This window comes from Cygnus olor, chromosome 9 (genome assembly GCF_009769625.2).
Source record: "Cygnus olor isolate bCygOlo1 chromosome 9, bCygOlo1.pri.v2, whole genome shotgun sequence".
NCBI lineage: Eukaryota > Metazoa > Chordata > Aves > Anseriformes > Anatidae > Cygnus > Cygnus olor.
Window position 1 is genome coordinate 18,745,250 of NC_049177.1, and position 27,963 is coordinate 18,773,212.

Consider the following 27,963-nt stretch of genomic DNA (forward strand, 5'->3'; position numbering starts at 1 on the left):
ATTCAGCCATTAAACCTACTTAAAATAGTCATTATTAGATAATAATGACACTCTTCAGTTTCATTCCTGATCGGGCAATAGCTGCTTACCCAAGCAGACGAAACCACAAAGGCCACTGCAGGACACATCCACAAAGAGAACGTCATCTCTGCACAGTGGCCAGTGCAAGGTTTTATCAGCTCAAGCTGAGTGGCTGGAGACTGCTGTAGGCATCATGACAAAATTGAGAAATTAGACTTCTGAAAAGTTCTAAACAGCATCAGTTAACACTTGCTCAGCTTTTCTGAAGCGAGCAGCACTACATTCCTCTAGAGCATGCAGTGCTCCCCTCCCCTACCCCTCCTGAACCACAGCCGGCTCGGGGTGGCATGCAAACCCAGGGGAGGGAAGGGGGAGGAGAGCAACTCATACTTCCAAGAAGCTTGACAAAACACTGCTATGTTGAAATAACATACTAGTTCAGTTGTGAGGGGGTTTTGACCTGAATGCTGTTATCAGTTAATGTCCTGTGGATAGACTCACTGGAGGACTGGCACCAGGAAAGCTCATCAAGGCACAGTTTGCAACCTCTAAGTATTCAATTAAAAAAAAGAGAAGGGTTTCCTTTGGCTGACGAGAACAAAGGCAGACTTTTTCAGCTTTCTACACTGTGCTCAGGTTATACAACCTTTAAGACAATGACAAATTCTTACATCTTACTCATGAAGGCCTCACTGAGTTTCAGAACACTCTGAAGTTGAAAAATATCTTCAAATGTATGTCTCTTAAAGAGATTAGAAAGCAGAACTCTAGTTAGCTTTTGTCTGTCTGTTTTGCTGAGGGTGTTATTCTAAGAGCATGCAGGAGATGAATGATCAACACTGAAAACCTTGACGCTTCTTTAAATGCCTTATTTTCATTTTTTAAGAAATATGACAGCAAGAATTAGTACTGGCTCTTCTATTTCAATAATGGTAGTCATGTTGAAATGACAACAAACATCATTACATTTGCATGCACATTTATGTAGACAAAAATTGTCATTACTTATTTCAGTGGAACATTTTATAATTTGCCCTATAAACAAATAAAATCTGTATAAGCTGTTTTTAGCCTTCAGCAGTATGTCAACACAAGCAACTTAGAGCTAGACTTACTGGCACTTACTGGAAAGTATATCCCTCGATTTTTAAAATGCTTAAGATTAAAAATATAGTATTTACTTTTCAGTTTTTAAGAATACAGTGAAAATACTTTTTGATTGCTGGCTGCAAATAAAAAGAAGATGGTAAAATGCCCTGAAATGTTGCAAATTTAAATGAAAAGGAGGGAAAATAAAGATATATCCATGTTTCTGTTTTGACTTTAATGTTCTAAGTAGGAAATAAAATATAACAAAAAAAAAACAATATGCAAACTTAGAAAAAAGTACACCTCCTTTTAGTTCATTTGCAATGAAAAATTATTCTGATGATATTCCATCCTTTTATCTACTTTCTCTGTTCTCACTTCTGTCCTTTGTCTATGCTTTAATCACTGGTATAATCAATTCAGATACTTTGCACTATCCTACAGAAGTCTTATGGTTAATATCATAAGTGCTAGAGCATTTGGTATACGGATCTGTTAATCATCACTGTAAATTGGAATATTGCATAGGAGAAAGTGTTTCCTAGCACTGGAGGAGATGAACTGGCTTTTTCTAAGAGTTGCTTGTTTGAATGTACAATGGGATGATGACAGAAGACTCAGGAATTCTCTGGGCAGACTGTGGAATAGCAGGACAGAGCTCCAGGTCTTCTATGCAGGTCCTCCATAACTAATATTGGATTTAAAACAAAGAGAACAAAAGAAGGGCATCACCTAATTAAGATACAGAAAACAGCACAGGAACAAACTTGCTATCACATTTGGCATGTTATGAAAAATTTTCATGTAAAGAGGTCTTGGATCAACTTTCCAGTAGAGAAGGTGGGAGCACAGAAGCTAACTGGCTGTAGGGTAGAATTTGAAACATTTATGATCAGAATTATATGGCACTACTGTGACTGTGGTCTAAGAGGGTCCACACAGTCTTGTCCTAAGTTTCTATGCGAGCTGTTAACATCATATAGACATGCACTAGTCAGAATATTTGATGCAGAGTTAGGTACAAGATGACACAGACTGTCCTTATTACTTCTGAGCTCTTCCATGAAAGAAGGAGCTGGACTTCAGCAGCTGCAGCTGCAAAATGTCTGTGCATCGAGGTACTGGAGTTTCAGATTTTTCACATACATCTCAGTTATTTCTTCTCCCTTTTTTATGCTTTCACTGATAGTGGCAAGTGATTGCAACAGGGAAGGACTTTACGAAACAGAGTGCAGACAGAGCCCTGCAATGTATTTGCTTGGATGGCTCCATCTGAACTCTAAGCATTGCCATGTAACACGCTAGCTGAGTTCTGGTCACAACAGAGCCAAACTCTGTCACTTTATGCTGAGCAAAGTCTGAAGGAAATGTATTGACTTCAGCAGAACCATTCTGCATATGCCTCCGCATGGCTGAAAACAGCATTTACAACTGAGAAGAGAACTTAAGCGTTCTCTTTAATATGAAGTCTGTTTTCAATGTTGCTTTTATTGGTCCAAACCCTGCTTTTTAAGCAGAGCATTATACACCCAGATTAGCTTCACTGAAGTAAACATAGTCACACTATGTTTATCCCCATGCAATTTACCTGAGGATGTTTTTTTCGTATTTCTTAGGGCATTTGTGGTAAAGATAGCCAAATATGGAGGACAATATAAACTTTGCTATCAAAGTAAACCGTGAAGAAAGTCATGTAATATAAAAAAGTCATGTAAGTGTGACATAACATGAGTGCTGATACAAGAAACTGAATAAACAGCTGAAGAACAGCTGGATGCAATCACCTGACCTGGCTTAGGGTTACAAAGGAGTACTATCTCTGTCATATGACTTGGGTCAGTATTATTGCTGCCAACAACACAGTCATATCTTCCCTCTTTTTTGAAATTCAAATGTGAACAAAATATATTGCCAACTACAAAGAATCAGTACAAACTAACACAACCCATCAAAGGGGCAGTTACTGCTAACTCCTGGCAGCTGTCACTATTGCTTCTTGAATTAAAAAAAAAAAAATCATAATAGAAAGTTTCACTTTGAGACAAACTACCTGAGTGTTCCCTCATACTCACTGTAAAATATTATCCAGTATTATGCAAGATATGCATTTAGCATAGTCTTTCCTTGCCTCAGAGAAAAATTCTGTGTAATGCCATTTATTGTTAAACAAGATATAACAGTGGAAAAAGGCCTTATGCAGGATGCACCTTTGGGTATCATAATTAAAAGAAAAACTCGCAATAGCTTATGAATAAAGAAAAGGAAGGCTCCGGCTGGTGAAGTCAAATGGCTGTAGCACATTTGTTGCTATTTTAAAATACATTTGAACAATAAGTGTATAGATCACAAATATATTTGTTAATGAAAAGTGAAAATCCAGCAAGTAGAGATGTATGTGGTTTGCTACTCTGCCCACATTTACATTAAACAACATGGACAATACCTTTATTTAGTTTTAGCGTTGTTTTCTTCACAAAGCTCTAGCCTCTAGTTGATAAAGGTGATAAAGCAGAGATTTACAATAGATGTCAGTGGGTGACAACATAGGAAATAATTTTGGTAAAAGCTTTTTTAAATATTGAGGAAGGGTGAGGGAAACCTAAAACTAAAACATATTCTCACGAGGAGAAAAAAAAAAAATCATTTAAAAGCTTGTAATAAATGAAAACAATTTACTTATGCCAGTGTCCTTAAGTGCCACAAACTCTTCTGCTCCTGCTGCTACATTCTCTAATGATATTACTGCATATAGCACATCTCATCTAATCTGTTAGTAAAATCCTAAAGTCACTTATGTCAGTCTCTAATGCAAGCCAAATGAGTCTTCCCAGTAATAAGAAGCTTCGCAGAATTAGTTTTCGTTTTGCAGAAAATTGCCATTGGGGCTGGCACTTTTATCTAAAAATTTCACTCGTGCATAAGCAAAAAACTCATATATTATTTGGTTACATTCCATCAGTATGAGAAATAACATTGTGAGAATTCTATGCATGCTAATGATATATAGAAATCCACCTGCTTTCAGATAAAATGAGTTTAATTTTCTGTTGCCCACTGCCTGGTTGGCCTTTCATAAATTACTTATGCACAGCTATTATTAAAATAGAGGGAAAGCAAATTAGAAAGTCCTCATATCTCTCCACTGGATTTAACCAAGGCAGGGCTGTGACAGCTAGAGTCAGCGTTTTTGAAAAAATTCTGCTCTCTTGAAAAATTTTGCATCTCTATACAATTCTATGCCACTGTTGTAAACGTTCTGACCTGCCTTCTTACCAAATTAACCTAAATCCTTTCTATTTTTCAACATTAATGGAATCCTCTAGAGTCCTGCTGATATATATTAAAATATATTTATTGGTTAATTTGAATTCCAGCATTTTGTACCTCATTTCCCAGTACTTCTGTTATATCTGAACAGCTTGGAGCTTTAGCATTAGAAACTTACAAATTAAGATAAATACATCTGACAATTATCAGATCAAAACAACTTAACTTTCATTGGAATATATGATTGCAAATTTCCCTTCCTGATGAAAGAGAAAATGAGGACTGTCTGCTTGAAACAGTTAATTGGATTTGAAAGTACTGTACGTTTCAGCAATCGGTGCAGCTTTTGGTTGGTCAATGACTACTTGACCTCCTGGTTTTCCAACAGACAATTGGTTTTCATTTCTTGAGGGTCTTTTAAGTCCATAGTTCATGGTGACTTTAACTTTAATTTTCTGTTAATGATATTATTTTGCTCTCTTAGGATAAAACTTTCTTGTGATGCGCTGAGCAGCAGCGGCAATCCCATTACTGCATGAGGAAGGACACCTCAAACTGCTTCCTTTTAGTATTGTCTATATTGCTAATCTATTCTAAACATTATTTTAACATTTTAGCTTTGTAATGTATGTGCATTTAAGCTGCTAGGTATTCTGCTCCTTGAAAAAAATACAAATATAAAAAATAAAATAAATAAATCACAATGCCATTGCGGTCACCTGCCCCGTCAAGGCTCCCTTTTAAGTAATCAGATCCTGATTCTAATCAGGCACTAGTTTCCTTCCACTTCAGTCCTGACTCCTGATTAGTGATGGTGTGGGTTAGTTTGGGCCAAGGATATGCCCTACAGGTTTCAGGCTCAATCTCTCCATTTTCAAGCCCATTACATTTGCATCCATCCCATATAATAGCGCGTTAAGCCCATCCACACAGCAGGCAGTTTTTTAATGCTAACAACAATTTTGTCCATAGCTGACATCCACAGCACTTTGCTAAACCCAGCCAATCAATGCTGGCACTGCTGAGAAGTCTCTGCAGTTCCTAAACTAAATCAGCTTTCCTAATGTTGAAGCAATAATTTCTGAGGAGCTTTTGACTAAATTTACATTAAATGCATATTTGTTTGTTATCTGCCATCTTTTATTTCATATCACATTCTCAGAGACGACTAGAGACACACAAGTGTGACCAGCTCTCAGGCTGTTGTTCCAGATGTGAGCTGTGCAGCTCTAACAGCCTCCTGCCACCCAGGGGTCTGTCCTGCTCCTCCTCTGCCTCTGTTGGACCAGCTCCCACAGCAAGGCAGTTCCCAGAAGTCAGCTATCCACTTTTTTGGTAAGGTTAGTTTTCGGATAGTTGAGCTTCCATTGCTGGCTTAGCAGAGGACTGAATAAATGCCACAACAGGGTAACAAAAGCAGAAGGAGCATATGGCTGGGAAGGGAAGCGAAGTAGGCAGCTCTGTTAGGCAGCAGATGGCTAGTAAATGGGCTTAGGAGTGACGTGAAACCAGTTTCCCTGCCTTTTCTCAGCTGATTTAAATTCCAGTGAAGAACAAATGTTTTCTCAATGTTTTCTCATTTTAAATGTCCATCCATGAAAGAAGGCTCTTGAGAGACAGGAGAATGAAAAATTACCAGGTGTAAAACTAGACATAGATTGCAAAGAAAGTACAGAGCTCTGAAAAACTGCTGGAACTGGAGCTAGAAATCTGGATGCTTTATGAAGTTAAGTAAAGTAAGAAAGTGTAGAACAAAGCGTGTTTATACAAATTTGCTTTATGGGTCTTAATTTTTGTGAACACAGAGCAAGCAAGGGATGCTCAGCATTGAATTCTTTGTATGGCCAGGAGGCACAGAGCATAGTGCCACAGCTTTGGTGGTTTTCTGGACTTGGCAAGCTTGCCCTTCCAGTCTTCACTGGATTCCTAGCAAAAAGGAGTTTTTAACTGTCTGATGTTTGTAGAATTGGTTCAAATGTACACATGCAAACATTGTATCCTATAAAAAAAATAATAATCTTAGAATGATTCATATAAAAGTTGAAAGCCTTTCTAACATGAAATATGCTCAAATTCCTTTCTCTGCTAATTTCAGATCATACGTTTTCTGTCATTTCTTACACTTCTGTTATCTAATCAAGAGGACAGGTGGCTAGCTGATTAGACACCAGTTTTTACCCGTATCTAAATCATTGAAAAAACTCTTCAGATCCTCCAAAGTAATTCCTTGTTTTAGCTATAAATATTGTTAAATTTGCCTCTGGTTTTGAGGCTTTTAGAATGCACTTCCATCCAGAATTAAAACTTTGTATCCCTCTCCCTCCCTCAGTTGTCACTGAAAAGATCATAATTAACGAGTCCAGGAATATTGTTTAAAAGAATGTATACAATGCAAAATCTTTGATAGAATTGGAAGAATTAGCAGATAGAGTGCAATACTGAGTTTCAGGCATATTATATGTTAGTATGCTGGAATAAAACTAATGCAATCTACTAGACATTACAGAACACTGTAGAGACCTACTGCTCTCCACAATATCAGATTTTTCCCTGCAGTTTCCTATCCATCCCGATATTCAGTATCTGTGAATCACACCGTACATTTTGACACAACTCTTCCTCTATACAGTCCTCTAAGCAGTTAAACTTCATATTGAGGCCTTAATGGAACATGCATAATGCGAAGGCTTTAGACAAAGTGATACAAATCAGCTGTGATGAATTACAATAATGTAGTGTTTATATTAAGGGAGCACACAGGGATCCTGGTCAGAACACCACTCAGACAGATGTTAGTTGAGCAGAATAGAAAAGGTCATCTTTCCTGCAAAAAGTGTGCAATTAAATATCAGTTGTAGATGTATCTTTGAGTATAAAACAATATGCTACATAAATAGCTTATAAGAAGTCCATAGACTGAAATACATTGTCCTAAAACAACTACAGATAATTTTGAACAATAATGAGTGATCACGTTTAAAAGAAAAAATCAGTCTCCGTTTGCAGATTGTTCTTGAACAGAAGTTAAAAGTATTCACTTTACATAACTTACCCAGATGCAACAGAGAAAAATGAGTAAAAGCCTGTCATGAATTAAAAAATGTTCCAAACATGAAGAACACCAAAAACTATGACTTCTTTCTGTATCCTCTCAAGTACAGAATGTCCTGTGCACTAGTAGAGGACATCCTATACTATAAGACTATTGAAATGCTGTAATTAAAGGTCTGTCAGACTTTCCATTAAATCCCTGATTTTCAGGGTTTAATTAATAATAACAGTGAAAATTAATGTGAGTGGAATTAAAGCCACTGTCATAGCTCTACTGCATATTAATTCATGATTTTAAGTCTCTACAACATGTGGGACTGATCCAACTTTCCCTCCTCAGGCAAAACTCCCATCACAGGGGAAACCTCTTTGAATGTAAAATTCCTTCTTGGAGACAGTGGATATTTGTATGAGCATAAACAGTGTGATCGGGCTCTGAAATGCCTATAGCATTTGTATGGTAAGTTAGAAGAACATTTCAGAAAGTTGGGAATTACTGAATTGCATAGAGTTACGGAAGAAAATTCAGGCCCTGAGAGTCAATGTGTTAAGCATAGTTCAAACTCATAAACCCTAAAACCCATGAACGTTCAGAATTCATCAGTCAAATCTGTCTCATCATAGAACCATAGCACAGTTTGGTTTGCAAGGGACCTTAAAGATCATCTAATTCCACCCCTGCTGCCACGGGCAGGGACACTAATCAACTCAGTGTAAGCTTATGCATTTATTTTCAAAATATTTGTATTCTTAATCACTGCTAATTTTTCCTAAGTGAGAATGAAGGGATTCATCCCATAATGGAAGATGTAGAATCTATATAAGTACTGGGAAATGTGCTTTCCCTGGAAGTGTGACAGCAAATCCAATGTTCTGTTACTGAAACAAAAGCTACGGGCATTTTGGATTTGAGTGCAAATAGTTTGGAATAGAGAAGTTTCCATAAGACTATTTCCTGAAAATAAGTGCTGGTATTTCACCATACAACACAAAGAAATTTAATCTTTGGCATAGAAAGATCATATAAAACTACCTTCGCATGGAAGTCTAGAGAAGGACCTGGCAGAATACTAGATGATATTCAGCTCTCTTAGAAGTAAACAGTATTACAGCTCAAAAATGTGAAAGCATGAAATTTTCTTAACACTGCTGTGAGAAACAGACCCAGAAATATCAGGCATATGCAAAATATTTCAGTAAAGGGTGGAGACAGTACATTCATGAATTGTTAAAAATATTAAGAATATTTTGTTTCGCATAAAAGCACCTATTATAAAATAAACATTTTTGTCCAGATTTCAAATGAATAGCTGGCGTCATTTTCTCTTACATTATAATGCTGTGTTGTAGTGTAAATATCATATACTATATCACATACTTCAATGGTCAACAGAGAATAAAAGTTTCAAAACTATTTGCTGTTAGGACTGTTAAATAGGTCAAGGAAGTTCACAAGTGAAAAACTCCATGTCATAAAGAAAGGTTGGTATTTGAAATATAATGGAACCTCTACCATCTCAGGAAGAATCAATACCAAGAACAAAGTCCACCTGAATAAAAATGTGTATTGTGTCATAAATAATAAGCTGGAAGCAACAACAGAGAATATAATCTGTTTTTATTAAAGCTAGATATATTTGCAGCACTTTTTGTGCATTTCATAGAAGGTGTGCAGTCAAAAAAAAGCATATGGTTTCTACTGTGAAAATTCTATCGAAATTTGGGGATCTATTGTATTTGTCACTGCGCAATTCACTAAAAGACACAGCCTTTGATCTGGAGAGCTTAACAACTAAACAGATAATATGGGCAGAATGCTGGAGAAGAAAGTATTGCCACACCTTTATCAATCTAGAATTGAGGTTATGGTTCCAGAGCAACCTAAAGTAGAAATGCAACTGCTCAGCCCTGCCTTTGTCCTCCCCTCTCCCTGTGCTGAGAGGCCTTTTGTTGAGCTGGTTTAGTTCACTATTCCAGCATAAAAGTGTGCCCTCTAAACTGAGTGTACTGTTGTGAGTCTAAAGTACGGACATAGCACAGTAAAGGAGCTGGCAAGTACTTGAGGCAGCAGGGGACACAAATGGGTGGCTAGGTGCAAGAGGATGGAGGGGAAGGACTCCTGTTTTGGGACAACAGTCAGATGTAGAGATTAAGTCATTTATCCAAGTTAAATTAGGAATTATTACAACATGCATCACATAATTTTCTATTATCAGAATAAGTAGTTAAAAACAGATCCTGAATAAATTTAGGATGGACATTTCAGGAGACTTTTTAACTCCTTAAAGATCAAAAGTTTGCATCAGCCATCCTACAAGGTTAACAAGAGTAAAATCATAAAGAGACTTTAGATGGAGCTTTGCATTATATGAAATCATTGACAGAGATGGTAAAGAGTCATGGTTTGAAAACTGGGAGGTGTCTTTTCCATTCTGTGCATTTTGAAATGTCTCAACAATTTCAGAATTAGGCAAAGCTGAAAAAAAGCTTCTTCAAGTGTAGTGTTGAAGGCAGTTAAATCAAATGAATCCCAATGTTAAAACCATGAAAAAGATATGCCTAGTTCTGCAGCCCTTATGAGCTGAGAATGTACTGTTTATAATCTGCCAACACCACTATAAACCAGTACACAAAGAACAGTGAGGCTCTTGATAGAGACAAGTTACCAATAAAAACAGGATAATCAGTATTATTAATTTGGAGTGTATCTTGTCCTACTTCCATAACCCTTCAGAGTTTAAGGAATTAAGAAACCAAAACAAAACTTTGCATAGGGATATAGTTTGCTGTAATCAATGTCATGCTAAAATAAGGAATATGTCAACCCAAAGTGATAAACCTAGTAACTATATGTGTGTATCCATTGCTGAGCTATGAGCTCTTGTGTTAGATTCAAGCTGAGCATCACACCATCCTCTTTCTCCTCTCTATAATGCTGAAGTCACATGGCAAACATCTGGTGATCAAAGTGAAAGCACGAACTGGATAATTTCTATTTGGACTTTGCTTTTTGGCTCCACTTATTCTTGCAGCTGGAGCATTTCCTTCCAACAGCTCTATGTTGTTTTGTGAGCAAAGCTGGCAAAATGCCACAAATTTATGAGAAACTTTGAAGGGGCTTAACGTTAAAGACTCCTACTTTCAAATCAGTACAGATTGAATCAATAACAACTGCTACTAACTGTAAACAGGCATAATGGAAATTTTACAAAGCGAAATCATTTTTACATAGCATCAAAAACAGCACAAGGTCCTCTTTCCATAAGAGTGCAAATCACATTTAGAGTAAGACCAGACAGAAAAGCAAGATTACTTTATGATGATTTGCTGCAAAGTTCACTACACTATTTGCTTGATAATGAATTTCAGTTATATTGCCATGTACTTCAGGCTTCATCAACAGGAGTGCTACACTGTGAAAAAATATGATTTTAGCACATTGGAACAAAGGTGAAAGAAGGAAAAATAGCACACAGAATATTATTTGATTTTCTGCAAATATTAACTCATAGATATTTATGATTTTACTATAAACTAAACTGATGTTTCTAATGCATGCTAACTGTTGAAACAGAACTTCTTCACTTGAAGTTCTTAACTTTCATAGTCTTATATTAATTGCAGTGGGTTTTTCGTTTAGTTTTATATTATTTCTGTGCCAGCAGACAAAATACACTATGCATTTCTAGGGAAGAATAGAAGAATAAAAACCAGGAAGATACAAGACTCTAATGCAGAGTGAGAAAAGAAAGAAAGAAAGAAAGAAAGAAAGAAAGAAAGAAAGAAAGAAAGAAAGAAAGAAAGAAAGAAAGAAAGAAAGAAAAGAAAAGAAAAGAAAGAAAAGATGAAAGGTGCTGCTGGAAGAATGAACATGCATTCCGGTATATGAAATATTGTCTAATTCTGTGATAAGATTTTGATTCCATCAGAAATAATAAATGGGAAGGGATCACTAAACACATTTCTACTGCAAAGGGAAGAAAGGAATTTCTAGTATGTTGCACTTACAGGAATTTGAACTTTTTGGGCTTGCCATGATTTACAGTATCTTATCTCTACTAGTAATAAATAAAAGACAAACTGTCTTCTGTTGCCTCTCGAGTGATACCTCAACATGCCCTCAAGACCAGACGTGCTATTGCTATAAGCGTGGCTTCAGGCACAGCCAGAGGAGGCCTTCTGATCGATTCCATGCAGTGACTCGGTGTGCTGCAAGGCCTTCCAAACATGGCGTGCATGAGCTACCTACAGGCAGTCAACGCCGACGAGAGATGAAAAGTTCAGGAAGCACATCATGCTCATGGCTGCTCCAAGTGTGCCTTTTAAGAGCTGCATACACTAACGGCAACTGGTGAATAGGTACAAGCAGCCTTCTTCTGGCTTTTGTAAATGTATAAAGGTATGGCCCCGATTGTAAGTCATTAAAGGGTTTGTTGGTCAGGTCAGGATACAGAAGCTGTAGCACACAACAGGGGGATAGCTTGTTTTTTTGTGGTTCAAATTCCCATGTGATATAACAGTTACAGTACTACATAGCTCACAGTCCTTCTCTTACATTTAGACTCTGGCTGCTTCTGTTCATAAAGCCAGTCTCCTCAAGTCTGCGGCTATGCTTTTGAATTAACAGAAGTAACCAGACATGGAGACAGGGAATAGTTGCTTTTATACAGGTCTTGCAAAGAATTTGCTAGGGATTTTTTAAGAAAACTCTTCTCAGAACTGAAACTTTTCACAGGAATTTACCAATTTTAGCAAAGCTTTTAGAGGGAAAAGTATCTCAAGTCAAAGACAGGATTTCTGACAAAGAAAAAGAGGCCTGACCAGCACCTTGGGGTATAGCCTAGAATGTCAAAGAAAAGCATTCAAGTTCACATTCAAGTGACCCTGAGGAAGTGTTTGTAAAGTTGTAAATGTAACACTCCATTTATTTAATACCTAATTTTTTCCACATTGTTACCAAAATAGAAATTACTTGGATGCATGAGAGTCCTGTATATCCCAGTCCTGGATGTTGACTCGAGTTACGACCTTACAATATTGAAGCCATGCATAAAGAGCCATCCTGAGAAAGTAAGAAGTACAGTGCTGGTTGAATGCACAGGATGCCTAGAAACCTCAGGAGTAGGGGAGATGTAAATAGGAGCTTATCACGAGTCTAGAGAAGAAACAATGGGAAAGTTGCCTAAGGAGTGTGAAAGTACTCTCGCAACATCCATTTACCAATGAGGTTGCTCCAGTGAGTTCAGTGAAATTATCCACATTTTACACAGGGGTCAGAGAAAACTGAAGCTGCTTAAACCATAAAAACCTACCTTGTACATCTTATTATGCAAATTAAATCAATCAAACAAACAAAACAAACAAACAAAAAACCAACAACACATGGAAAAATAGTCCAAAGAACTTTCTCTGCATGTGGCTGTAAGTCATTTAAGTTACTCAATGAGACGGGATAATGGCCATTATTTTTCACTTGGCCAGTTCATATTGTGACACTGGGAGAAAGACAGTCTGTCAAGTTTTTGTCTGCAGCATCTAATTTTTCACCACACTGCTCCTGCCCTCCCTCCATTGTGTCAGGAGTACATTAGGTGTTGGAAGGGCAATGAGAGACTCAACCAGTGGGTGGAGAGGCTGGAGAAGGGGAACTGAATTATAGGCAGCCTGTAGAGTGTGTCTGAAAGGCTGTGCTGTTTTTCTTTATAACTGATATGTATCTATGTCCCCATGCCTTATTACATGGAAGGGATTAGAAATAGGATTTCTGATATTTCAGCCAACATGTCAGAAGAGATCATTTCATGCAACTGTCTGTGTTGCAACTTAAATTCACATAGTCTGCCTTTTAAAGCGATCACATATATTTTCGTCTGTACTCCTAGGCTCAGAACCTTATGCATATGACTGATGGTGCAATAAAATGTACCTCAAAGGATCTAATTCATAGGCAGTCTTTTAAATTTGTAGGTGTACCTTACTCCCCTGTGACATAAATGACCACATGAAATGGGAACAAGTATTTAAAAAGCTCCAAAATCTAGGTGTATCACAGTTCGTAATAGTTTGGAAGTTGTTTTGTAAATTGAACATTAGGATTTTTGTTGTTGTTTTTCTTTTTGTTTAGCCAAGAGAGGGACAAGAAATAAAGAAACAAAGTAGGGGAAAAATATTTTACATTAACTGTAAGTGCAAGATAGCTATCACTGTCTATAAATATAAATAGTGCTGCCACACATGAATCTTAAAAATAAACAGCTTACTGCAACTACCAATAAAACTTAATAGTATTTAAAAGGTTAAAAGAAAATTACAGGATCATAATACCATAATAAGATTATACTATATCCTATATAGTATTTTACTGTACATATACCAGTAACATGACAGCAAATATGCACTTTAGAAATATAAATTAACTAACTGTAACGTTGTGTGACAAATATTAAGTGCAGTAACAGGTCTTAGGACCATCTGATCTCCCCATACAAAACATTATTAAATTCATGATAGCCTCATTGTATGTCTCATGGGAAATGTATCATTTTTTATGTCCCTTTGAGAATATGCTTTGAGCATTCCAACTATAATATATGGGTGTAAGATACTCTAACTGTTGCCTGTTGAGGCAGTAGCAATTCCAGAAATAGTATGTTGAAAAATTTCTTGGATCCTGCCCTTGTGGTAGAATGGAGGCACTTTTGCTTGGTTATATGCATTTCTAGCACCCTTGAACTGGCATTTTCCACATTGAATTCATGCAGACCACCGTCCACATCAGATACAATTTAGCATAGTTCTGTTGGTTTAGATGAGATAGTATCTAAGAATCTGTTTCACTGCTTTTATTAAGCTTGTCCAGAATGAGTAACAAATCTCCCAGTGAAGAATTTCACCGTAAGAATCCAATTGGTAGTTTAGACCAATAGAGATCCTTCTTCTGGGCCTCTGAATAGTACTAAAAATATTAATTAGAAAGTTCTGCTTGCTAAAAAGTTCTATGTACTGAAGAAAACCAAGCTCCCTCTCCACTGCAAAAGACTAAAAACATTTGATTTATGGCAGTATTTTCTTACAGCCTTGTAATGACCTTGCACAACAGAACAAATACATGGAAAAGAGGCCTACTTTGGACCTGCAATTATACACCTGAACATATATTAGAATGTTTTTGTCTGAAGCATAAGCTCCATCTCATTATGTTGCACTGTGTATAACTTACTTTCACTAGCCCTCAAATAGATACTGTTTGCAGTAAAGGGACCACACACACGTTTGTATGATGAACAACAAAAGACCTTGGTTCTCTGGAGGACATTCCTGTCACTTTTTCTTCTGCTGCTCCCCAACAAAAGCTGTTGCCTTGACAACAATGGGGCATTTTCTGGCTCTGTGTATTCTGGTGGGAAGAAGGCCAATTTCTTTCCACAAAAAAACAGAACTGGTAAGAAATAAACAAGTAATAACTGCTCCAATTCCCTCAGTACTAGCAAAATAAGGAAGAAAACAAGGAATCTTATTACAGATGCAGGATTTTATGAGCCAGAAGCAGAACGATTCAAGCACTGGGGATTTATAGACAGAAGTCGGGAACAGAAGAAATTGCAGTGTCTTGAGACTTCACCAACATTGGGAATGGCTGTTGCTAAGGTCAGGGCCCAGTTCAGTTCTTCTCTTTGACCAGCTTCCTGTAACTGTAATGCCACTACCTTCCATGGCATAGCCCTTGCTTTACCATTATGGTTTATAAAGAAAGTGGTTATAAAACAAAAAACACCACAATATAAAAAGGATCCATTTGTAATTTCTGCTACTTTTGCATACAACTTTTGACAATACTAGGTATGGTTAACATTCTTTTTGTTGAATTTTGTGTCCCATTTTTCTTTTTTGAGAGCAAGTCTTCTTCAAGGAAATGCACCTCCAAAGTAAAAAAGAGGATAGGAAAATTGAAGGTCAGGAAATTGATCAAAGTGTCTGCATTTCACTGGAAAGAACAGGAGACAGATGCTGTTTATTTGTAACATAGAGGAAACTATGAGTGTGCTGCCTTGAAGCTCTGGTCTTTTCTGTATCCTATAACTGACCTGGAGACTTTTCAGCTATGGAATATTCATTTGTGTGGCTGTTCTGTACCAAAAATCTGAACACATCCACGAGGAAAATCACATTCCTCAAAGCCAAAGCTTGTACAAAGAAATGTAGATATGCTGTCATAATCTTTAAATTTTTCACTACTTTAACAATATATCATGTTTTATGCCATTTCTTATGCCAAGTTATCAAACCTTCACCTAGTTAAACCACAACTACTGGCAATATAGATGGCTTACCTAAGGATAACATTATGTGCATCCTTTACTGAAATTGATTTATTTGGGGAAATATCTATTATTAATTAGAGCTTGATTTTCAGTCAAAAGAGGCTTAAAGACTCTGCAATAAACAGTAATGTACTCTGTATTGCAAAGAAACTGCAGTACATAAATAGACATGTCTGGCAAAAGCACCTAACATCATTGAAGTCCTACCATACATTTTTTATTGTATTTTATTCAAGGAAAGGAAAGACAAAGGCTGCTGTAATAACACCTCTTCTAGCACTGCAAAATCAACATGTAACCATCTCTGGCTATCTAAGGCCAGGCTTCATGGTATACCAGCCTGCTAGTCAAACTAATAGCATTTCTATTTTATATTAAATGGAAGAGGATTAGGATAAGAAAACGCCCTTTATTGACCAATGAACACATGACATTGTTTATTACATAAAAGGTAATTGCTTAGAGGATATTCTCTCTACTTTTGCTGCAGCAAATGTCTTGGTTTGCCATTAACCCTTCTCCCATTACAGTGTAGTCATATATGTACCACTGCTCAGAGGAGCGTAGACAGCCTTCTGCATGATTGAGGGCAAGAACTTCGTAATGCACTACCTTTATCTGTCATATTTTGGTCTACAGCAGTAAATTTCATATGCTTCTACAGACTGCTCCCTGGAAATATGGTAAAGATGTGGCCTTTTATACAAAGATAAGGTACAGAAACGATATCCAGAAAAAAATACAGTAATAGAAAAGAACAGGCTCAAACAACAATGAACAGCTCACAGTCAAATCCAAAAGCATTAGAAAATTTCAGGCTGTGTTGGTAGAGTACAAATCCATCTTGGATCAAATTATTCACCCATTTACTGTGGTCCCTTGCTTGGCCTGGCAATTAGTTCAACTGTGGAATGCTACTTATGGGTACATTCACAATCCCTACATATTCTCTACAGCACAAATGGACTTTAGAACGGAATAACTGGATACAGGCTATTCCTTGTAAATAGAATACCAATTACTTTCATATAGGATGTTAAATTTTTGTCTGAAAATAAAATGCAAGTAAAAAATTCTTACCTCTTACTTTGTGTTCCAGGCAATCTGAGGCAAGTTAGTCAACCTCTTTGTGCCTCTGTTTATCCGTCTTTAAAACAATGATCATACTACTGCCTTTATGGGACTCACTGACTATTTTTGGATCTGATAGAATTACGAACTGTCCTGTTACATGTAACATACATATACAATGGAGTTTGGGAATTCTGTGCACTCTTGTAAAACAATGCTCTCTCGCTAGGCCATCTTAACATGGACAAAACTGCTCTGCCAACAAAAAGTTACGTTACCAAAACTCACTTAGGCAAATCAGTATCTATGAACAAGGAACAACCAAACCTGATCTTTCAGATGTTCTTGAGAAACTCACTCAAGCAGACTGAAGGTGGAAATGAATGTCACTGGACAGTCCTCATCTGCAGTTGATTTTTCCATTCTGTTGAAAAAGAAATCCTATTTTTAGAATTACGATTTGAAATGCCCGAGTTAGAAATATTATGAAAAGCAAAAGTATATTATACCCTTTTTTCTTCATAGTTCTGATTCACCATTGCATGACAATATTTCTACAATAATATGCAGTGAAATATTACGATTTGTCTAATCCTATAGTGATGTAAGCTACTCTGTGAACATGTAAATAAATCTGCTTTATCTAAGCAGCAAGCCTCAGTCTCTTCCCCCAAACTGTTGAAAAGTAATTTAATTAGGAGTCCCTCAGAACATAATTATTCTGACCGACAACTTTGCTGTAGAGACTCCCTTCCTGTCAGATGGGTTTTATTCAGAAAGGTTGTTTTGGCTAATAATTTTTGTGACCTTCTCTACCCGTCCTTCACAAAGTTAAAAGCTTGAGTTAACACATGATGTCTTCAAAGGAAAGGAGCATGTCTTCTACTCTTTTATAAATATACTCTAACCTCCATCGTAGAAATAACTTCCGGAGGAAAAAAGTCAAAATTTGTTCTCCTAGAGTAAGTCCTTGGCTTTACTGCCAAATTCCTGAGAAGGCTAATCTAATCACAGCATGAAACAAAAGGGTGATTTTTAATAAGTTTTGTGCTTGAGTCTGTAGGGTTTGCTCATCTAAAGCAGAGTGCTGCTTATTCTTTTGCATTTGCCTGCTTCCACCCGGTGTAAGCAGATCTTCAGTTGCCTTTCAGCTGACTAGTGTCAATGATAGTAACAATACATTTTTATTTTTAGAACACTCAAATGTAAAGGCAAGTTAGCACTGCACATGTATGCATGCACACACAAATGTAAGTAATATCTGAACATTTCCAAAGGGCAACAAGTCCTTTTGGAATAGTAATGAATAGAGAAATCATCTTGTGCCCTGCATGAGATAGGTGCATTTCAAGAATTTCCTGTATAGCTTCCATGAAAATTGGCCCCTAAGCAAGGGTGTGAGTCATTGATGAATACAGCTCTAAGGCTTCACGCTGTGCAGCAAGAGCTGTAAAAGGCATTAGAGGAACACAGGGGAGGAGGAGGAGAGAGAGAGGGGGTTAGGAGGTTATTAAATAAAACCTAGTAATGGTTTTACATGAACATTTTCTGAACAGTGTTTTGAAAACGTACGTCCTAACCCACTGGGCACCGATCAGATTGTTGGCTGCAGTGCCCTCTGTTGGCTGATGCTCAAAGGGGCTGTACAGATACCTTCAGGAAAAAAATAATAAAAGCTTTTGTCTTTTAAAAAAAGCTTTTTTTTTTTTTTTAAAAAAAAAAGCTTTTTGCTTAAAACGATTTGTTGTCACAGTTACCCTAGCAGAGTCTCCCAATTGAAAACTCAAGTTGTAACAGTGAAATCACCCTATGTCAGTATGGTTTATAGTAATTACTCAAATCAATATTCCAGCAAAAGGACATTTTTCTCCGTTGCTCAAATATCCATCACACAAAATCCTGCATCCACAGCAATGTATCAACACAAGTCACATCCTTTAGCAGAACGACTGCGCAAAGAGAATCGATTGGAGGCAAATTTAAACTTATTTAAATTTTCATTGGAATTTGCCTTACATTTGTCTTATTTTCCTAAGACCAATAAATTAAAACTGCTGTCAGTTTATAACATTTAATGGTTAACAATTGTTATATGTAACTGATAACACCTCAGTCTTGGATTATGAGCAATTTACCCTTTTATGTGACTATATCTCTCCTATCCAAGTTGGAAGATCCTGGTTTCTATACTGACATTTTGGTCAATATGTAAATCATTGTCAGACCAGATCCTCCATCCTTCAAACTTCTGACTTGTTCTGATCTCATAGTCACTAGTGCTGTCCCTTCAGTCTCTCTTCTCATTTTTGCTTATTCCACTGCATTACCAGTCTTAGTATACCCATCTGAAAGAAAAAATAAAATACATCCCATTATAAAACACCTTGAGACTTAGATGAAAAGATTTACATATAAAATTTATTATAAACATTGATTACATTACACTAACTGGTTGCATTGTTTTAGTTATAAATAATCCCAAAGCCCTTTAGATCAGTCTTTTTTTCAGTAGACACCTTAGATCTACAGGCAGGAAAAAATGTTTTCTTGTATTTTAGATTTTTTTTTTAAAAAGTACTACTTGTTAGAAAGCAAATCATAATTAAAATTTTTATTTTCTCATAGATAACTATTTAAAGAACTTGGGAACAAACAAAATAATCTATATATAGAGAGAGATTTATTTTTTATATAACAAGTACAAGAGGAGCCATAAGTTTTAAAGGCAAGAAATGGTCATTTTAGATTTATGTACATTGAATAGGCATAGTGGTCTACATAACTAAAAACACAGTGCAGAAGGAATATTAACATAGAAAAATAGTTTGCCACGTTACAGTTACTTTTGTTTTTCCCATTAAATTTAAAAATAGCACTGATACATTTTACAAGGAAAGAAAAAACTCAGTGTATTTTTTTTAGAATAGAAATTGTATTTTCCCTTTTAAATAAGGAGTTTGATAACTGTTATTAAAAAAAAAAAAAAAAAAAAAAAAAAAAAAAACTGAAATACACAGACATGCAGCACCATCTGCTGGATTAGTATGTCTGTCAAATATTTCTGCACTTACCAAATATACTACTATACACAAAGGAAGGAAAAAGCCATACAAACAAAAGCATACCATGGAGATTTATTTAGTCAATAGCAGGCAAGAGAAATTAATGAGCATGGAATTTTCATGAAAATTGTGTAATAATACTCTTTACTCATATAACACTTTATACTTTTCAGACACTATATATAAATACTGTACTCAAAAAAAAAAGTGGAACATTTATGATTACAACTATTCAAAAGTATGGCATACGTTTTAAATAACTGCATTAAATTGATTGTATGCATTATGGTACATGATTATAAATGACCATTTTTTTAGTGTGTGTTTGTGAACAGAACTGACTGTTCACCTAATAATAACCAACTACACCAAAATTTGCTTTCTTATTATCAGGCACTATGTGGCCTCATGTGTTATTTAGCACACAAGCTCTGCTTGGGTAATACAAAATTATCGTGTGCTCATCGCTGCAACAATACTTTTGATTACAGATTTAAAATCCCTGCAAGATGATTTGCATTTATTTTTCACATAATGAGTAAGAAAAAGTTCTTGTTCTGGGTGCAGGAAGAAGGATCCCCTAACATGTAGAAGGTGATGTGTCATTGCAGTCTGCTGTACCTCCAGTAGTTTCTGGCATCTTTGAAATTCAACCTTTCCATTCTCTCAGGTCACCTAGCCACACTCTAGCTCTTAGCACACGCCTTCCAGCAGGTCAAAAAGCACAGTACTCAGCAGGCAGCCCTTTCACCTAACACCTTCCAAACAGCTGGAGTTTATGCCTTGTTATCACCGCAGTGAATCACCTCTGCACTGATCTGTTTTCTGACTATTCCCATTTCTGATACACTACCGGGAGTTGCCGGTCCTAAGAAAATTCAAAAATTTTGAAAAGCCATCCACCTTCACGTGTCAAGTTTCTAGAAGTCTCCTCTGCATACACTAGAATCAAGAATAGTTGTATCTTAAGAAGCCTGATTTTTGTGCCTATAGAAATTTTCCATCTTCTTTTTAATGGTCACGTATCTATGTATCTTAGCTATATTTTATCCTTCTGCAGATGATCATCTTTGTCCTGTTTACACCAGTTACATAGGTCAAATCACTCCACGTTCCTCTAGAAGACACTAACTGCACTCAGCAAATCATTTCCAGCATCAGACTGATGTCATTGCTGAGCTGCAGACTGTAGAAGTGTATGGCAAGGAGCTCAAAACACAGCACATTGGCAATCACAACTTCATCCTTCTCAGAGGGCAAACAGAAATGTGACAGGAGGCTGCTTGCCCCCTATTTACTGCCTCAATCAACTACATTTTCCTGCTGTTTACCAGGATGGGGTATGATCAGTGAAGTGACCAATAATACAAGATCAACAATAATCTGCAAAACATGACAGGTCGCCATTTTGATATATTCTCATAAGGCCCGATTTCCACTGTTTTTCAGTGACTTTTTCATCTCCAAAAACATAATTCCATAGCATATACAGATGTTTTAGTCAATATTTCCTGTCAGTGTTGCTACTATGTTATAGGTCCATGTTGTGTGTTAAACCTCACTGCAAACCCCTCACTCTGCCAAACTTTCTGCAACAATTTGTCTATTCTTCTTACTCAGGCACATTTCAGTCATGCTTTGACTGAGCCCTTTAATGTCTTTTCATCTATCATCCCTTCAAAGGCCTGGCAATATTCACCCAAGCTTTTCCAGACAACTTTTCCTGAGAGTACAAAACTATCCTTCCTCATGCTGTAGTCTTAGCTACTTGCTGTTTATTCTGCATTCTCCTTTTTGAGAGAAGATTATGCTGATGTAGAAGAAGCTTGGCTAATCGGACATTTCAAGCAGACAATGGGGCAGACAGTTACCAACAGAGGGTTTCTGCAGCAAGACTACATTTCCTTCAAAGACCGGCATGCCTTTCTTCATCTAGGAATCACAGAATTCGGTAGTACAGGATGATTTTGTAACCCAGAAGTTTAAATGGGTTCAGGTTCAACAAGATACTAGCCCAGTTTATGAAGAATATAGCATTAGTGCTCATAATCTCTGGCTCAGGAAACCTACCTGTTAAGAGATAATGCTAGAGACCTGTTCAAAAGCAGGATATGTACCATGCACATGTGTGGAAGTGTTAGGCATTATCAACAACAGGTGAGCTGTGCTACATGGTTTGACCCCAGATTTTACACAGCTGTGACAAATTCAGGTTCTGGCATGAAGCACTGAACTAGGGGGAATTCTGGAGTGCTGCTAGCAGTGTGTCAGCCAAAGGCATCTGTCTGAAGAGTAAGAGTTCGAGTTCAGTAAGGTTACAAGCGATTATGGACAAGGTTGTCTTCAGACAATTCTGGTAGCTGCTACAAACAGACCTACTTATGAGTTGATTTAAGCACTTAGAAATTTTCAGATTTCTGAAGACAAGAAGGTAGAGAGAATTAAAAAAGGAAATGGAAGGGCTGTGCTTTTAGTCTCACTACAGAGAAGGCAAGTTTGGGGGTCTGGCAGACTGACGGTGTCTGTGGTATCTGAGCTCTGAGGCGTGAAGTGCTGACTGAACGACCCGGCTGAGGCGGCAGGTGCCGGCTGGGTGGCGCTGCGGATCCCACGCTGTCCCCTTCCCGGCTCCGGAGGGGCCCCGCAGCCACCACCACACTGTCTAAGCTCCTCGGCCGCCCCGCCACCGGCTGTGGCCCCCTGTGAGGCCGTCCGAAGGGCAGGATGCCCGCTGGAGGGACGCCGCGAACCGCCGGGGCAAGCCGGGCCGGGCCGGGGCGGGGCGGGGCGGGGCGGGAGGCGGCTCCCGGCTCGGCCACCTCCCCTCAGGTCGGTCACCGGGGCCCCGCCGTTGCCAAGGGGCCCGTCAGCGCCGCTTTCCCTTCGGCGGCCGCTGCCCGCAGCCATGGATAGCGCCGGCAGCTGCTCCGCCGCCTCGGTGCTGGCCGAGCTGCAGTGGGACGATGGCTACGCCGTGCCTATGGCCAGCGCGGAGAACAAAGCGCTGGAGGACGAAGTAAGCTGGGAGTGAAGGGAAGGAGCCGGCTGACTGTACCCGCCCCGATCCGGCTCCCCCAGCGGCTCCCGAGGGGCTCCCTGCAAGCGGGGCGGCCCTCAGGGGCTGGGGGGGCGGCAGCCGGAGCTACCTCACAGCGCTTTAGCTGCGGGTAGAGAGGGTGTGAAATGCACCAAGTCAGGAAAGAATAATGAAATAAAAAAGCTGCAAGGAAAAATGGGAAGCGAGGTCTTTGGCTGGGTGGTTGGGTGTCACCACCCTCAACAATGGCGAGCAGGGTCCGGGCCCTCGGCCAGCGGGAGCACCTTGGGACGTATTTGTGGTTCAGCGGTGTAATCCTGTGACAGGTTTGGTTATCTCGGTAAAGAAAAGTACTTAACGGCTCCAGTGTTTTTGTCGCTACCTTTTCTTTTGAAATCTCTCATGCCATTTCTTTGGAGAAATGTAGGGCAGGTATTACACTTTCTTTGATCAGTAATTGCAATTACTACATATTTCTAAGTAGTTGCAGGTACAAAGCACTCAACTAAAAGTGGTTAACTGACAATTCTGACTTTTAAATAGCTGCAGAAGATACAAAAAGAAAAAATGAACCTGCAAAATCAGTTGACTGACTATGAAGAGCGTATAGAAGCAATGGCGTCTCATTTGAAAAATGTAAAACAAGAGTTCACCTTCACTCAGGTAAACTGATACATCTGGTAGATCCATTTTATGAGACATATTTAATCCAATTATCTTTCTGTGGTTGGTATCCCTATCTATTTGACAGGTTTCTTAGAGATTTGTCTGGCCTTTCTTCCAGACTTTCACAAGAAAAAAAGTTAAGCCATATATCTCAGGGGTACTACTTGATGGTCAGTAAATATGAAATAGTGGTACCTAGAAAAAAAAAAAGAAGAATGCATTTTAGAATTCTTGGTGAATGGGCACTTTGGTAGATTAAAAAAAAAAAAAAAGAAGAAGAAAAAGAAAAAAATCAGTGTAAGGGAAGAACAGATGCTAATCTTTATCATGGATATGAAGAATGAAATGAGATGGTTAAGGTGCAAGCCTGCACTTTCACTACGAGGTAATTGGCTAAAATAGGTGGTTTAAATTTCTAAAGAGTCCCAAGTCAAAGCTGCATACCTTTCAGGTAAAATATGCAAGGTGAAAAAGTCTTAGGAAACTTTCCTGCAGCTGAACAACTTTCATGTCACTGCGCTAGATTTGAGTTTTAATTTGCACATGAAGAAAGAGGCAGCACATACCATTCCAGAGAAGCTTCTAATAAGCGATAGATCTGTATTATACAGGAAAAAAAACTCTTAAATCACTTTTTTGGAAAGATTAGACAATATACTGCTATAGGCCAGCCTGGTGGTGTTTTTGTCTTAGCACAAAACAATAAAAACATTTATTTTGCTGTGTCTCCTGAATCTTACCTTTAAGCTGCTGGTGGTCAAGAGACTAAGATACTGACTTTTGAAAGATTATGAATTTAAGGTGAAATAACTTTTATATTGGCATTTTAGTGCTATAAATGGTTGATCTGTGGATATCTGATATAATAGTGTGTATTTGTATGTGTGCATGTGTATAAATATATATGTATTTGAGATACAAAACTCCAAACAATAATGTTATTTGGAAAATTTGTATATTTACATAAGAAAATCATGCCATCTCTGACTTCAGTTTTGGTTGTATTTTATTTAAAAAAAATTTTTTTTTTTTTTTGGTATTAAAGACCTATTGTTTATGGTAAAGTAATGAACTGTATTATTCTCTAGTCTCTTTACAAAGCCAGAGAGAATGAAATTGAAACTGAACAACACTTTAAAGCCCTTGCTGAAAGAGAATACGGACATCTTAAAAATGAGATTAAACAAATGGAAGATGAGATAGTTGCCTTAAGAGAAAAGAAAAACAGTCAAGAAGTAAGGTTCAATTTTTTTTTCAAAAGAACTTCTGTATTGCAGTTAAATTTTATTACTTTTTTCTTCACATTTACAGACGTAATAGTATAAGTCAAGAATAGCTATTTATAATTAAAAATTATAAACCATAAGTGATCTGGATGTGTTTTGTAATGTGTAGGTAAGTAGAATGACACTGAGGATCTCCTCGCATAGACTGGTCAAGACTTAGCAAATAATAACTAGGTATTGAAAGACTTCCATTCTTAATGCCAGATACACAGCCACACATCTATATCACTGTCTTGTTAATTCTTGCAGGTATTTTCTTTGTTTTACAAATTAAATTGTTGGTGGCAAAGTCTCTTTCTCCCACAAAATAAATTCAGGGTATGATTTCAAAATGAAAAGTTGCTTTACTTTTTCTTTTTTTTAAGGTAATCTAATGCTGTCTAACTATAATATTTTTCTGTTTCATGGATTCTTTTTCTCTATGAATCATTTAAATTGTTTAATTTTTTTCATGTATTTTTTTCATTTAATTTTTTTTTAAATTTTTTCTTCTCATTAAATCTGTTTGTAATCTCCAGTTTCTCAGAAGGTGTAGCAGAATGAAGATATACTTGCTATTCAACTGCATCCAGATTCCATCATATTTATGTTAGGAAGTCTCTTCACAGTCATATGGGACCATACGTAAATTTGTATGCAGGATCTAAGAACTGGGCCTTAGTGTGTGAGGGAGAAACTTTACCCTGTGATGCCTCAGATCAGTTTATTATGTGGACCTAATATCCTGCATATAGATATGGCTTGCCAGGGGTCGACTTTTCTGTTTGAAATTATTTGCATTTTAGGTTTGTGGTAATTTATTGTCTTGTTTATTCTTTAGGATGTGTGTTAGCATTTCTCAAGTATAGGACACAACAAAAAAACAAACCAAAAAACCAAACCTATTTATCAGTTCTGTTGGCAACCAGATGTGTGTAAACTTGTTACGTACGGTAGCTTGAGCCAGTTGTTTCAATTACTAATCAAAGAAAATGTTAGCCATGTAATATTAACCTTTAAATTTATTCAAAATTTTATTAGAATACTATAAATAAAACCACTAAGAAGTTGGAAAGCTTAAAACAACAGATGAACTACGATGAGGAACTTCTGGAGAGATGGATAAAGGAATTGAATCGTAAATATGATGATGCTGACGCAATCCAGAAGTATGCAGAAAAAGATGAAGGGAAAATAGGCGTAAGTAGAAATGACAGTAATTTTCAGAAACAAAACAGAACTATTTTTTAGCATCTGAAGACTTTGTTATCAAGTCAGGTAAGACTGACATAAATTCTGCACAACAGCATTTTAAACTCTGATAATTTCCACATCACATAAGAGTGCTAAGAACTCCATATAAGGCTCATTTCAAAGGTCAAAGAAAATAGGTTTGACAAAAGGTGTAATTGAAGACTAATTTATTTCTTCATCTGGGTAAAAATTAAGCTTGAAGTTTTCTGAGTGCACAAATAGCTAATAAAGCCTCGTAGTGATTAGAAAGCTGAATTACAGTGAATTAAGTGGGGCGTTTGTTCAAAAATGCATGCCAAATATGGACAAGTAATGTAGATTTTCCCATTAGAACAGAAATGTTAATATTACTGAGAAGAAAATATGGCTATTTCACTAAAGCTGCCTAGAGTAATGAAAGATCGTATAAATAGACACTGCAATCACAAGTTCAGACTTCTTAAGGGTTAGTTCTCAAATATAATATTAGTTTAGAGGTAAGTGTCCCTTCTTTTTAGCCTTTAAATACATTGGGGAGAAAATTGATTTTTACTCATTAAATACTCAACACAAAAATGTTAGCTTACATAAATAGTCTCACTGCTAACTTCTATGTTAGCAAGTCACAGCATGCTAGGAAGAGTTGAATTAAATAGTTGGTGCTGAGGACTCCATATACACATTATATACATGGTGAAAGGGTTATTTTGGCCTAGCTGCAGTCTGTACCTAAGGGCTGACGAGAGATTATGGCCTCTTGCATGAAGAAAAATTTTAAAAGGCTAAGTTCTCAGTTATTTGTTCTCTAAAATACAACAAAATCAATGCCTCAATAATTCCATCCTTAGTTCTAGCAGAGCTTTAAAAATTTAAGATATTGTATATTTGTTTTCAAGTACGTTACATTTTCATATCATTTCATTTCAGGCACTAACCCTTCAAGTAGAAAAGTTAACCATGCAAGCAAATCAGAAACGCAGAGCTCTTGATAATGAGCGTACAGAAACCACAACTGCTCAGGTTTGTGCATAAGGTTCTTGAAGATATCTTTTTATATATGAAATCTTTAAAATCAGAAATCATCGGGATGCTTTCTTTTAAACAGATAGAGCTTGACAAAACAGCTGAAGATTTTCGCCGAGTTCACCAGGAAAGGCAAGAAGTCATCAGGCAGTGGGAGAACGCAATACAACAGATGCAAAAAAGAGATCAACAGATTAATCACTGTGCTCTGGTAAGACTGGTGTTAACTGTTTTTATCAGTATATCAGCCTACTTCTGTATCTATAAAATTGATAGGAATTTTGAGAAATAGATTTTCGTATATTACTGAAATGTACTCAGAATTTATTTTGAAAACAGTCTCTCTTAGTGTAATGGTGCTCTGTTTGAAGCTATATAAGGTTTAATTTTCAATCTGAAATTTGTTGGAATATGCAAACCATGCCAGTTTCAATACTGTTCTTTTGTCTGATCTAAGAATCAACAAGATGGAGTGTAGTTTCTTAGTGCAAGGACAGTCAGCTGCGATGGAAATAAAATAGTGAGCATTTAGAATTGGAAGGAATTAGCATTTCTACTTCCATGAACAAATGTATGACTAGCATTTTTTTGGTCAGAATTATGATAAACAATCACATTAAGATTAAAAATTGCTCCTTTGCAGAAGTACATTCTGCAACTGGGGAGAACAACAGATCAAAAAAGATCCTGTTGAACATTGTGAGTTAGTATTACTTTCTAACAGTCTTCATTGTTTAACAGGAGGCACAAAAAGAAAGTTTTATCCTTTTGTCAGGAGAGGTATCAGCTCCTTAGAAAGTTGTGAAGAGCAATAAGAACAGATGCACCAGAAAAAAAAGCTTGAAGGATCACTGTAT

The 27,963-nt window shown here is 37.1% G+C and overlaps 1 protein-coding gene and 1 long non-coding RNA gene across 4 annotated transcripts in view; one reads left to right on the forward strand and one right to left on the reverse strand.

The window, feature by feature from the left end:
• Window positions 1-22,895, reverse strand: LOC121074617. Its single transcript, XR_005822437.1, has 4 exons — window positions 21,953-22,895; window positions 18,956-19,165; window positions 17,179-17,244; window positions 1-203 (listed from the first exon to the last, which is right to left on the reverse strand). It is a non-coding gene; the product is annotated as an uncharacterized LOC121074617 (long non-coding RNA).
• Window positions 22,706-27,963, forward strand: part of CCDC39 (coiled-coil domain containing 39) — a 26,203-nt gene continuing 20,945 nt past the window's right edge. For all 3 annotated transcript variants that reach the window (XM_040566951.1, XM_040566949.1, XM_040566950.1), the window contains exons 1-6: window positions 22,706-22,898; window positions 23,463-23,582; window positions 24,674-24,820; window positions 25,892-26,050; window positions 27,011-27,103; window positions 27,189-27,317. In XM_040566951.1, coding sequence (XP_040422885.1) covers window positions 22,788-22,898; window positions 23,463-23,582; window positions 24,674-24,820; window positions 25,892-26,050; window positions 27,011-27,103; window positions 27,189-27,317 — 759 coding nt within the window. In that variant the 5' untranslated portion in view covers window positions 22,706-22,787. The remainder of the gene's footprint in view (window positions 22,899-23,462; window positions 23,583-24,673; window positions 24,821-25,891; window positions 26,051-27,010; window positions 27,104-27,188; window positions 27,318-27,963) is intronic.